This window comes from Phyllopteryx taeniolatus, chromosome 1 (genome assembly GCF_024500385.1).
Source record: "Phyllopteryx taeniolatus isolate TA_2022b chromosome 1, UOR_Ptae_1.2, whole genome shotgun sequence".
Classification (NCBI taxonomy): domain Eukaryota; kingdom Metazoa; phylum Chordata; class Actinopteri; order Syngnathiformes; family Syngnathidae; genus Phyllopteryx; species Phyllopteryx taeniolatus.
Window position 1 is genome coordinate 1,157,472 of NC_084502.1, and position 13,365 is coordinate 1,170,836.

General features: G+C 45.4%; 1 protein-coding gene across 2 annotated transcripts in view; it reads left to right on the top strand.

Annotated features, from left to right (window-relative positions):
- Positions 1-13,365, top strand: part of LOC133482346 (nucleolar protein 4-like) — a 51,857-nt gene that overhangs the window by 32,140 nt on the left and 6,352 nt on the right. For both annotated transcript variants that reach the window (XM_061782431.1, XM_061782509.1), the window contains 5 exons: positions 9,692-10,104; positions 11,826-12,017; positions 12,086-12,274; positions 12,574-12,687; positions 13,065-13,287. In XM_061782431.1, the coding sequence (XP_061638415.1) occupies positions 9,692-10,104; positions 11,826-12,017; positions 12,086-12,274; positions 12,574-12,687; positions 13,065-13,287 (1,131 nt within the window). The remainder of the gene's footprint in view (positions 1-9,691; positions 10,105-11,825; positions 12,018-12,085; positions 12,275-12,573; positions 12,688-13,064; positions 13,288-13,365) is intronic.

Genomic DNA, 13,365 nt, shown 5'->3' on the forward strand with positions numbered 1-13,365 from the left:
CAGTGTTACTGTACCACACTGGAGGCACACGACTGTAAATGCTAGCATTTATTGTCAGTCCTCAGTATATGTGGAACATACAGAAGGCAAAAAATTACTTTGCAAGAGGCCCCTGCCATAAGAAAGTACAAAAAAAACAAGCTTGCTTCGCTAATTCCGTCCTTTCCCGGGATCGGTTTTCCACGTGGATCCACAAACGTTCCGCTCCGAATTGATCGGCGGATGGCGTCCGGCGGTCCCGATGGGCAGATGTTGCCGTGTAGAGTAATCCGGATCATGACTTGCATTATTACCAGGCCAGCCAGTCAAATGTGGAATTGGAGCAGCGGCGCACGTGGATGCGGCTAATCCCGGGATCACATCTTCTCACGGCAACGAGATGAAGTGCGGCCTCCAGATCTCAAATCGTCTTTCCCCTTCGAAAGGAACCCAAACGCCATGACTCCATTTCAGCCTCCCCTGGGTTTTTTGTTTTTGTTTTTTGTTTTTGTTTTTTGTTTTTTTTTTAAATAAGGAAAACATTTACTCTGGAAAATTGTTCTTCATGAGAACATGCAGTAATAACATGGATGGAACTATTTCAGGGGGGTGTTTCTTTTTTCTTTTTTTCGGTTTTCTTGTGCTTGCGAGAGAGCGAGAGACCTCGTCAAGTGATGTCTTGATTGTTTGTTTCCCCCCCCCCCCCCCCGAGTGCGCAAAGGTTGCAGCAATAAAAAAAAGTTAGATTTGAGATTTAGTTTACACGCATGCACACAGAGAGGCATGCACGCGCGCACACACAGACACACACACACACACACGCACACGTTCACACTCGGTTTTAACACATTCACAGGAGGTTTAGAATGTTTTAAAGGCTTCAAGCATGTTCACATCTGGTTTCACACCAGTTTAACCTGGTTTAACATCTGAACATGCTTGAACCTTATTTACACCTGGTGTTTCAATGTAAACACCCTTTTTTAAAAATGTTTTCTGTGTTTTTTTAAAAAATTTTTTTTAAACGTGTTCAGACCATGTTTCAACAGATCCACACCAGGTTTCAATATTATCCGACTTTTAAAAACCTGGTTCACATGTACTCATCTGGTTTGAAGTTTGAAGTTCGCACCTTATTCAGCAGCCGTATATTGTTCAAATCAGGTATAAACACTCCAAGACCCGTTTTAACTTCAAATCTTGTTCACACGTTTTAATCTTTGTTCTCATCTCGTTTTATCACATTGATGCCTCCTTTGGAAGTATCCAAACCACTTTCAAACATGTTCTGACTTGGTTTAACCATGTTTATAGCTGTTGCAGAATGTTCACACCCTTAATGTACGTGTGAACGTGTCGACTCAGACGTCATCCCCGGAACCGATGCGCTCATTCTCGTGGTCTCAGTGAAGTATGATTCTTTTTTTTTTTTTTTTTTTTTTGTACGTATTCACTGGAAGGCAGGGAGGACAACGAAAACACAAAACCGTTACGTCTGTTGGACGGGACCATGTGCTGAATTATTGATCATTCTCACTATGCTATGTGGACGTTTTATTTGGAATGTCTGACTGGCACATTGATCCACAGCACTGCAGTTATTTGTCCTGTAAGATCTCCACAGTGTGTAATGTGCTATTCTATACCGGGATGTACTCTGTAACCTCCATACCGTCGTCAAGGAAACGTCTCCTCCAGTCTCTCGCGAGACACTGCGCACACGAACACTCTTTAAGTGATAATGTACTCACACTACTTGCTGCTGCTTTTTTTTTTTTTTTTTTTTTTTTTTTTTTTTCTTCTCTTGCTCCGAGGTCATCCTTTTTCAGCAAAGAACCCGAGTAACTGAAGGGACGTCTGTCTTTTAATGAAAAGAATATTCCTCACGTTGACGTCGTCCTCAGTGTCCTGAACGGACTAACATTTTGACGGAATGGAATTGCGTCAATAAAACAATGAGAAATTTGCGATTTTTGTCTTGTCACTGTATACAGTGTCGGAATGGAGTGTAGCGTGCACTGTGAGAGTTGATGGGAAGCGTTCTGTGATTGATTGATCAGGCCTGAGGGGAGTCGGAACGACTTGTAGTGTTCAAGGTCCAAAGACGAGTAGGTGGAGGTCGGATTTATGTGCGTGCGTGCGTGGGAGTGGTGAGGAGAGGTCGAGGAGGAGATCGGCTCAACAGTCTGGGTCTTTGTCTTCCTTGCTTATATTGTGTGCGTTTGTGTGTGTGCGCACATGCAACATTCTTTTTTTCTTTCACCTCTCAAGGCCACAGACGACACAAACACAAACTGTACGTGTACAACGCGGGCGCGCACACACACACACACACACACACACACACTGTAGACTCACAGCTTGTGTGCGCTTGTATTCCGAGGCTAAGTGTGGGATGTGGAGTGCACGATGTCAGATAAAAGTGAGGCAATGTTGGTATGTCACTCAGTCGGCATGCGTTATTTCTCTCTCTGAGACCTAGGTTACTTGTTAAGTCCCGCCTCCCTCCAGAGTCTGACTGCGGCGCCGTTGGCTGGCTTCTCAGTGACCGCTGACTCGAGGCGTCATTGGATGTAACGGCATCACCAGCTGCTGCCACACTGCTGCTGTGTTGCCTTAATGTTGATGACGTTATCACCATGTTCCTAGCACTTTATCACCATGCTGTTTACATGTTATCGCCATTTTGCTAACATGTTATCACCATGTTGCTGGCATACTGTTGCCATGTTGCTAGCATGTTATCACCATGTTGCAAGCATGTTATCACTATGTTGCTGTCATGTTATCACCATGTTGCTGGCATACTGTTGCCATGTTGATAGCGTGTTATCACCATGCTGTTTACATGTTATTGTCATGTTGCAAGTACGTTATCACCATGTTGCTGTCATGTTATCGCCATGTTGCTGACATGTTATCACCATATTGCTACCATTTTTTTGCCACGTCGTTGACCTTGTACCAGCATGTTGCTCAGATTATTGCCATGTTGCTGCAAAGTTGATGACATGTTACTACTTGATAACATGATTACCTGTTGTTGCCAAGGTTTTGACATATTATTATGTTGCTTACATCTTGCTGGCATGTTGTCACCATGTTTCTTACTTGTTGCTGCCATGCTGCCCCAATGTTGATGATGTGTTACTGCCATGTTGATGACATGTTAACGCCATGTTGCTGGTGTCATATTGCCGCGCTGCTGCAATGTTGCTTCTGTAGCTTGTTGTCACATTCTTGTCTGCTGACATTTCTGTGCAGCCAGACTTTTGCTCCCACGTTGTCGTGTTGCTGCCATCATGTTGCTCGCTGCTGCATTCCTGACACATTTTCGCTGGCAGGTTGCCACAAAACGGCCAAACTGTTTTTTCATTTTTTATTTTTATTGCCTAAAGGTAGCTGCTGTGTTGTTTCCACATGACTGTCATGTGTCCTTCGTCCTCACTGTTGATAACCCGTCTCGTTGATCACGATTGATTTCAAATGTGTGGCGTGGCGGGGCTTCATTCTCAGTGGTTAAGTTCCAATAAAAGATTTAAATTCACAAGCAAAGGACAGTGCGGTTTTATTTTATTGTGAAACACAAAGTCCTTTTATTTTGAACTACAGTAATGGCATTGACTACTTTAATTTACCAGTGAAGTGAGTGTCACTTGTCAATCAATCAATTTGTCTGAAAGTCAGGTAGCAGATGGCACCTTATCTGAATGTTACACACACACACACACACACACACACTGTGCCGTGTATAAAGTAGGTGAGGAGGGCAGTGTCGACATCACAATTGCAAGCAGCTTAGCACACCCACTAATAGTAGATATCCATGGACGCGCGCAAACACACACACACACGCGCGCACTGTGGGAGTCTTGGAACTAACTCTCAAGAAAGGGTCGCGTGTGTGCTTGTGTACCTCACATTGACGACATAAGCGACACTGGATTTTGTGTACCTCTAGAAGAAGGCTCATTAATATTACAATATTTACATTGTAATCTTCATATTATTAGACTTGGTGTCAATGACATTTTGTTTTTGAGTTTACGTACGGCCCACATGCGGTCGCTTGTCATGTTGTAGTGGCGACGTTGTCACATTGTGATGTCATGGCAGCCGGTTCTTGTGTTATCTTGTTTCGTATTATTTTGGCATCATGGCAGCGTGCGGTTATGTTGTCATGGAGACATAGTGTCAAGTTCTCATGTTGTTGTTTTGCCACGGCAGCAAGTTGTAACGTTTTCAGTTTGTGTCACGAGTGCAAATGATAGACTCCTCGTCGTCTAAACGTAACATTTTTGCAAATATGACCTTGAATTACCACCTTCTGGTGCCATCTATTAGTTTGACTGAGATTTTGAAAAGGTTCAAGTCATAGTTTCACTTTTAAACTATGAAAGAAACATTGACTTTCGACCAGTTTCATCTTTATAATTTTGACTTTTTGATGGAACTTTCATTGATCTGGTTTGTCATATGAAGCAATATTGTCGAAATTGTACACATTTGTCATTCGGTCAACATGGAATATTTTCCACATACTGTACACTTATAATGCAACAAACATTTTTTAAATGATGTATGTACATTTCGTCACATTTTGTTCAGTTGATTATTTGTGTAAAGAACAAATATGTGGTGAATTCCCCCCCAAATTATCTATGCTTTGAATCCACTTTTTTTTTCAGGAATGATGTATTCATTCCAAATTAAGAAAAGTCACCATAATCTAATCAAATGTAATTATTTCTTTTACTATGAGCAAGTAAATGAAATAGTTCCACGACTAATACATTTTCAACAGGGTATAATTGTAACCAACTACTATACATTTCCAAAGTTGTCTTCCCAATGCTGCAAACAATGCACTGGACACATCAGTCAAGGTCGCAATCACAGCCAAAGAAAAATGGACGGAATGAATGGAATATTTTATTTGCCAAGGAAAACGTGACTTTTGTCTGATATGCTAACAGTGGGAGACAGTAAGCGTCTATGTCGGGCAGGAACCATCCCGCACCTTCGCCCTATTGACCGTGAGCGTGGGCGAGGGAGGGGGAGGAAACGGGGGGTGTGGTCGCCATGGCAATGCCAGGCAGGCCAGGCAGTCAGGGAAAGGACTGTGGCGCCTCTCAGGGTGTGGCGCGGTGGACCCAGCGAGCGCCTGCCAGCAGCTCGTGCTCCGTTTTAGCGGGATAATCCATTGTAATCCCACATTGGGGGGATGGGGGGGGGCATGCCTTCCCTCACTCGTCTCCCGGGATGCGGCGAGGGCGAAGCAGTGAAGGAATTAGCATCTGTTAGCACTCTCGGCGGCGGGCGAGGGGAGGAGGGGCGAAGGCGCAAAGCGTGGTGGATGCGTGACCCCATCGCGCATCCCCCCCATCATCCGCGCGCACCTTCCTCCATCCACCCATCCCTCGATCATCCCTCTCTCCCCCATTACAGAAGCGTCCATCCCTCCATCCGCCAAACTCTTCTTCCATTTCTCCCTCATCCTTTTAGATTCCCACCTTACTGAATCTTGTCATCCATCTTTCTATACCTCCATCCCTCTATCATTTAGCTCCTTGCATGTGTCCCTCCACCCCTACATTGCTCCATTCTTCTCTTTCCCCTATTCCTGCATTAATCCCTCTCTCCTTCCCTCATCCCTTCATTTCCCCTCCCGGCTGTATCCCTGCCTTCGTTGCGACCGTCTTTCCTTTTGCCCTGAAAGCCTTCGGCGCTCCCCGTTCAATGCGGCGGTGCGTGAATGGCCTTTCGGGGAGGTGTCGCACGCTGATGTATTCGGAAATGGGTCCGTCGCTCCGAGTTCGAGCGTCTCCTCGGCAGGGAGACGCTCACATCTGTAGGGTGCAGTGGCGTCCGGGTGATGGAGTGACGCGCACACACGCACGCCTGCGTGCTCAGAGGGCGAGGTCACATGACGTGCACGCCTGCATGCTCAGAGGGCGAGGTCACATGATGTGCACGGCACTCAGTCACACAGAGCGTCCTATTCACACACACACACACACACACACACGCACACACACAGTCACATTGTGTCAATGTTCCAGTTGTAAATTATTGTGTGTGTGTGTGTGTGCGTGTGTGTGTGTGTGTGTTTAACAAAGTGTGGCTTTCCAGAAGAAAACTTTTTCGTCATGTGTTGCATGTGATGACCATCTGTGTCCTGTACAGTGAACAGCCACCTATTTGGGGTTTGCTATTCACATTTCATCAGTTTTTTTTGTTTTATTTTTATTTATTTTTTTAAACTTCCCAATTTACGTTTCTTGTGGTCTTTCTGTAACGCCGCAAGTTGCCACAAGATGCCACCACAGCCCTGGCTGGACGGGAAAGTAGTGCAGTAATTGATGTCAAGGAAGTACGCTCAAGTCATGCATCTCCTTGAGAGGCAAGCTTTTGAAGGCCTTTTTAAGTTTAGTCTGGGTTGTTAGTGGAAGTTACTTCTTTGCTGGGCACGTGGACATCTGGGGAAATCAAATCTGTAAATTATTATTATTTTTTTTTTCCAGGTTAATATTGTAAGATGTTCTAAGTAATCAAGGGACCACAGTTTGTGAACTGTTAATATGGTGGTGGTGAGTGGTTGGCACATCTGCCTCTCAGTTCTGAGGTTGGGAGTTCAAATCCCCAATTTGGAGTTTCTAACTCTTAGGTTAATTATTGACTCGAAATTGTCCATATGTGTGGACCAGTGCTACAGAAAATTGATGGACAATTCCACGGGTATTTGTTGAAAATGGTTCCACAAATGCCACCAATTCATTAACAGCTCCCATCTGTAGTTGAGTAAACGATGTGCGGTAACGAGCAAGTTTAATTGAATACACGACAAAGACAAGATATTGAATGTTCAAACTGTTAAACGTTATTGTTTTTCGCAAATAATCATTAACTTAATTTAAATTTTATGGATGCAACACGTTCTCAAAAATCTGGGACAGGTGGCAAAAAAGAGTGAGAAAGTTGAGGAATGCTCATCAAACACGTGTTTGGTGGGTGCCATGATTGGCTAGAAAAGGAGCTTCCCTGAATTGCTCAGTCATTCACAAAGATGGGGGGAGGTTCACCTCTTTGTGTGTGAGAAAATAGTCGAACAGTTTAAGGACAATGTTCCTCAACGTACAATTGCAAGGAATTTAGGGATTTCATCATCTACGGTCCATAACATCATCAAAAGGTTCAGAGAATCTGGAGAAATCACCGCATGTAAGCGGCAAGGCCAAAAACAAACATCGAATGCCCGTGACCTTCGATCCCTCTGGTGGCACTGCATCAAAAACCGACATCAATGTGTAAAGGATATCACCACATGGGCTCAGGAACACTTCAGAAAACAAATGTCAGTAAATACAGTTTGGCGCTACATCCGTGAGTGCAACTTGAAACTCTACTATGCAAAGCAAAAGCCATTTATCAACAACACCCAGATACGCCGCCGGCTTCTCTGGGCCTGAGCTCATCTAAGATGGACTGATGCAAAGTGGAAAAGTGTTCTGTGGTCCGACGAGTCCACATTTCAAATTGTTTGTGGAAATTGTGGATGTCGCATCCTCCGGGCCTAAGAGGAAAAGAACCATCTGGACCGTTATGGAAGCAAAGTTCAAAAGCCAGCCTCTGTGATGGTATGGGGCTGTGTTAGTGCCAATGGCATGGCTAACTTACACATCTCTGACGGCACCATTAATGCTGAAAGGTACATACAGGTTTTGGAGAAACCTATGCTGCCATCCAAGCAACGTCTTTTTCATGGACACCCCTGCTTATTTCAGCAAGACAATGCCAAACCACATTCTGCACGTGTTACAATAGCGTGGCTTGGTAGTAAAAGAGTGCAGGTACTAGACTGGCCTGCCTGCAGTCCAGACCTGTCTCCCATTGAAAATGTGTGGCACATTATGAAGCGTAAAATACGACAACAGAGACCCCGGACTGTTGAACAGCTGAAGCTGTACATTGAGCAAGAATGGGAAAGAATTCCACCTACAAAGCTTCAACAATTAGTCTCCTCAGTTCCCAAACGTTTATTGAATGTTGTTAAAAGAAAAGGAGATGTAACACAGTGGTAAACATGACCCTGTCCCAGCTTTTTTGCAACATGTTGCAGCCATAAAATTCTAAATTCATGATTATTTGCTAAAAACAATCAAGTTTATCAGTTTGAACATTAAATGAAAATCTTGTCTTTGTAGTGTATTCAATTAAATATAGGTTCAATGTGATTTTCAAATCATTGTATTCTGTTTTTATTTATGTTTAACACAACGTCGCAACTTCATTGGAATTGGGATTGTACTTCACCCACACCGAAACTTTAAAGCATGATGCGACAGAACGGCGGCATGTTTACGTCCAACCGTTCGTGCCACCGCTAGCTTGCTAGGCTACACAACATTTTGTTGCCTGCTTGCGAGCCGTATCGTATTCAAAGTACGCCTTAAACGAACGTCCTCTCCTCTCCTGAGCTCCGGTGACCACCAAACACGTTTTCCCCCATTTTGTCCTTGTAATACAAAGTCGACGCGCTCCACTCTTGTTGTCGCCACAGTAACGAGTGTATCCGGTCGCGTTTGAGTTGACAAGAAAAAGCACAAAAATTAAATTGTAGAGTGTAAATTGGTTTTGTTGTTTTTGCATAAATGTATCAGTCAACATGAATACAATGGGGGGGAAAAAACAACCCAAAGCCAGTTGTGGCCAAAGACATTTGCATCGGACTCTGTGTGTGTATAACAATAATAACATCAATAATACACATGTGCACCATATATGAAAGTCTTGCCCCTTCATCCTCGTCATCATCGTCATCCCGCAACATCCTCCCCCCCTCAGCTGTGACCCCCCCCTCCCTCCGAAGCGCGCCCCCCTAACCGCCTGACCTCTTTCTTTTTCTCACTCGCCCCCTCCCCACCAGTCCAGTCGTCCTTCGTCTCCATCTTTCCTTTCCTCTTCCTTCTGCATCCTTGCATTTCCAATCGTGGTGGAAACCAATTCTTTGTTCCTTTTATTTGATGCAATTATGACACATTTTTAAACATTATTATTATTTTTGCGTTTCTAAGTTGTAGTCGTGTTGTTGGCCCTGATTGTAAAGTCGTCGTCATCCTCCCATCCTTCGTCTCCTCACTTTCCTTCCGTCGCGGTCTTTCCGTCAGCTGTCGCACCTCCGCTCGTTTCCACCATCACTCCATCTGCCACTCGTCTGTCATCCGCCCTTCTTTCAGCAGCCCACTTTCACCCCTCCGTTATCCCTTCATCCGTCCAGAAATGCCCAGAATGTCCCTTTTAAGCTATTCTAGCTGGTCGTTGCCACCTGGCTTTTGAGACCATCGGATTTCTCAAAAATATGCAACGTGTAAATAAGCTTTGCTCTGATTGGATTGCTCAGCAAATAGGGAATGCCATCTGAAAGGGGACGTGGGTGAAAATTCCCAAAAACATTTTTCGGTTATGCTCATCATCTGCTCGCATTCATTGGAATCACCAAGTGGGCGGGTACTTGAATCCACAAAACGACAACGGCAATTTCAAATCTGCAAGCCTGATGCCGTTTATTGCTTTTTGCGCTGACAAATGCCACCATGTCACAGTCTCATTTTGACCTTTGTTATTCATAAAACAGTAAAAAAAAAAAAAAAAAAGTTACCATTTAATAAAATGAGTAATTAATTGAGTAACTTTCGCTCACCAAACTTTGCAGACGATTCATCGTCCGAGAGCGGCAGCGGCCTTCCCACCCTCACGCCTCCGTCGTCCTCCTCCACCGCCCTCGTCAGGGAGGTCGTCAACGGCAACTGCGGCCCCGCCCCACTCGATTTCAGCACGCCTGCGTCCTCGTCCTCCGACGACCGGCGACCCGTGAGCCTGAGCGAGCCGCCCCCTCAGAGGCCGCCACCGCCGGCGGGCGCCTCTCACCTGCCCGTCAGCGTGTCGGCGGCGGCGGCGGCCCTGCTGGGCGCCCTGCATCCCAACGTGCCCGAGGAGCTGCGCAGGAAGTACCCGCTGGCCGCCAAACCTCCGCTGGCTCCTCATCCCGCCCTGCCCGTGCCACATGCACATTCCCCGCACACGCACGCTGGCGAGCTGCGATTGGACCGCGACTATGGCGCCAAGGTGAGCCAAGTCACATTTTGCATATTACAAACATCTCACGCCACAGCAACAAACAACAAAACGTCACAAAATTTGGACGCAGTGTTAGGGTCTCAGCCCTTCCGCGAATAGCGATAATCCGGGAGGAATTGATGCCATTCAATTAGTGGGAACATCAACACACATTCACAACAAAAATGAACATCTTCATTCCGGCAATAATTCAAATGTGCATGTCGCAATGAATTCTGGCAAGCGGGTGGCCCTCCCCCGGTGGGAAAACACCCAAATAAGGGATTGGGTGGTACAGTACACTTGTCCCATAGGTCTGACTGAAACCGCGTTATCGCGGACATTAGCCAACTTTGAAGAGCAAAACATCAGGCAAATGAGTATGTGTCTGTAACAGCAAATACTGAAGTCAACGATAACGTAAACACAGGGACTGGAAATCGGAAACGGATTGGTCCGTCACCGCTCTTGAGGAAAAGGGCCCCATACATTTCAAAGTACATTAATATCATCAATATTTAGAGTCTAAGATAACCTTTATCAGTCCCACAATGACGAATTTTGCGCTTCCGTCAGACTGCCCCCTGGAGGGAAGCTGTGGCTGCACATGTAGCTGAGCACCACCAGGGTGTGACTGAGGAGTGAATGAATAATGCATGAAAATGTCAAACATCTTTGAGGGTCTAGAAAAGCGCTTTATAAATGTAATTCATTGTTATCATTATTATTTTGATCTTATGTTATAACATACAGTAATAATTGGCCCATGGTAATGTTCTTGACATAAATTTAAAAGTATGGAAATTCAAACAAATGGTTCTGGAAGTGAATGTATATCGGTTGGTGACTGCAGTCATAACGATAAACACAATTTTACTAATGAATGGCGTAGTTTTATAATTAATAAGTGGCTGGATTCCTTTATTTTGATTAATGTGAATGTAATGTTTTTTTTTGTATGAAAAGCGCTTATAAATTCAGTTTGATTGATAATCCCTTTTGGTTTTTGGGTTTGGGGTCTCCAGTTTTGGTTTTCAGTTTCTGTCAAGAATTTTCATTTCGGTGCATCACTAATGAAACCACGAGCAATTGACGCCAAACTGTTGAGAATTACCCATATTTTATTTTTTATTTTTTTTTAAATGTGTAAATATACCCAAAACTATGATCCTAAAACAGTTGAAAGACTTTCAAACACATCGGATAACGTTACCCTTAAAAATTAATCGCTTGCAGATTTGATTTGGAGAAAATACACAAAGTCCACGTGTTCATGCGCCAAAGGCTCTTGGTGACTTCCACTAACAACCCAGGCTGAGCTTAGCTCCTCCCTGACATACAAAGCTCATCTCTCAGTCGAGAACACGGTACTTCCTTGAAACCAATGACTGTACTCATTTCTCATTTCGAGGCGAGTACAGTGGACCCCTGCATACTTGCGATTCAGCACCTGCGCACGCACCTATTCGCAGATTTTTTTTTTTTTCAATTGAATCATTTTTCTTCCCATTTTCTCCAAATTATTTAATTGTATTTTCTTTTTCGGGGGAAATCAAGAATTTTGGTGTTTAAAAAAACTAATTTAAAAATCCAATGCAGTTGTAATGGGCATGAATCGTCCGTGGCGTTTCGCGGTCCGTCCCGGTCCCGATCACTCACCGATTGCGGGGTTCCAACATTTAACAGGATGTTACTTCCGCATTTGTGTGTGTGTGTGTGTGTGAGCGTAGTCTCCCGTGTTCAGTTCTGGCGGCAGCTACGACAGCATCAAGATGGAGGCTAGCGCCGATGACCTGAGCGCCGGCCGTCTCGGGGGCCCCGCCGCCCCTGACGACGACGACGACGAGCACGACGAGCACGATGACAGCGACAAGATCAACGACGCGGAGGGCGTGGACCCGGAGCGGCTGAAGGCCTTCAACGTGAGTGGGCGCGGCCACGGGCCTCCTCCGCGAGCGATAACGACGCCGTCTGTCGTGTGCTCCTACAGATGTTCGTGCGTCTGTTTGTGGACGAGAACTTAGACCGGATGGTTCCCATCTCCAAGCAGCCCAAAGAGAAGATCCAGGCCATCATCGAGTCCTGCAGCAGACAATTCCCGGAATTCCAAGAACGCGCCCGCAAGCGCATTCGCACCTACCTCAAATCCTGCCGACGCATGAAGAGGAACGGCATGGAGGTACCGCTTCTTGACTCACTCAAATAGTGGACCTCCCTGCATACTAGCGCTTCGCCACCCACGGATTCAATTATTTGCAGATTTTTTTTCAATTGTTTTCCTTTGTTTTTCTCCAATTTTATTCAAAAGTTTCCTTTTTTTGTATTAAGTCTACAAAAACTACTCTACAAAACACATGACTACGCTACTAGAGTGCCTGGTTGTACTGAATAAGTGCCGCAAGTGAATGCTAATCGCAAACATTTCTTCTGCCCTCCGGTGGTGAACTGCGGTCCTTCACGACACGGTTTGCCCCGCAGACCCGGCCCACTCCGCCGCACCTCACCTCCGCCATGGCGGAGAACATCCTGGCCGCCGCCTGCGAGAGCGAATCACGCAACGCCGCCAAGAGGATGCGGCTGGACGCCTATCACGTGAGTCACCACGATTGCACGTTTTGTCACCTATATTGAAAGTCTGGATGTTTGTTTTTTTTAGACGAGTGAAAATAGTGAGGTTAAATGCATTTGTTGCAAAGGAATTGTAAGTGAACTGTTTAAGAAGTTGAGCAAAAAATATATCAAGAAACTAAATATAGGTCCTTTAAATAAAATGCCACATACTCACCAAATGTTACTAAGGTGTGCAGATAAAAGTGCGCTCTGGCCCTGTGAGGACAAATGTGAAATCTGATCGTTTAAAGACAAAGTTGTGCCTGAATCCCAAAAAGTTTGAGGTCAAAGTGAACATGATTTTTATTGTTGTTAACAAGAGAAGCCAACAAGGTGAACTTTGTGTTGGGCGCTTCCAGGATGAGCCGAACTCACTGGATAAACCGTCCGGCGGCGGCGCTCTGAGGGAGCCGGCGTCACTCGTTCCCTCGGCCTACTCGCTGGCCGCGTCCGCCTTCTCCAACCAGGAGCCGCAGGTCTACATCAACGGCGCCGGCCTCAGCTACGGTTACCGTGGCTATCTGGGCGCTGCCGTGCAGCATCCCGTTTCCCTGACGACTGACGCCGCCGCTCAGAGCAATGGTGAGGATTGCGGGAGGCGGATTCTTCCGTGTTGCTGCCGTCTTTTTTTTTTTTTTTTTTTTCCCCACGTTCGGACAC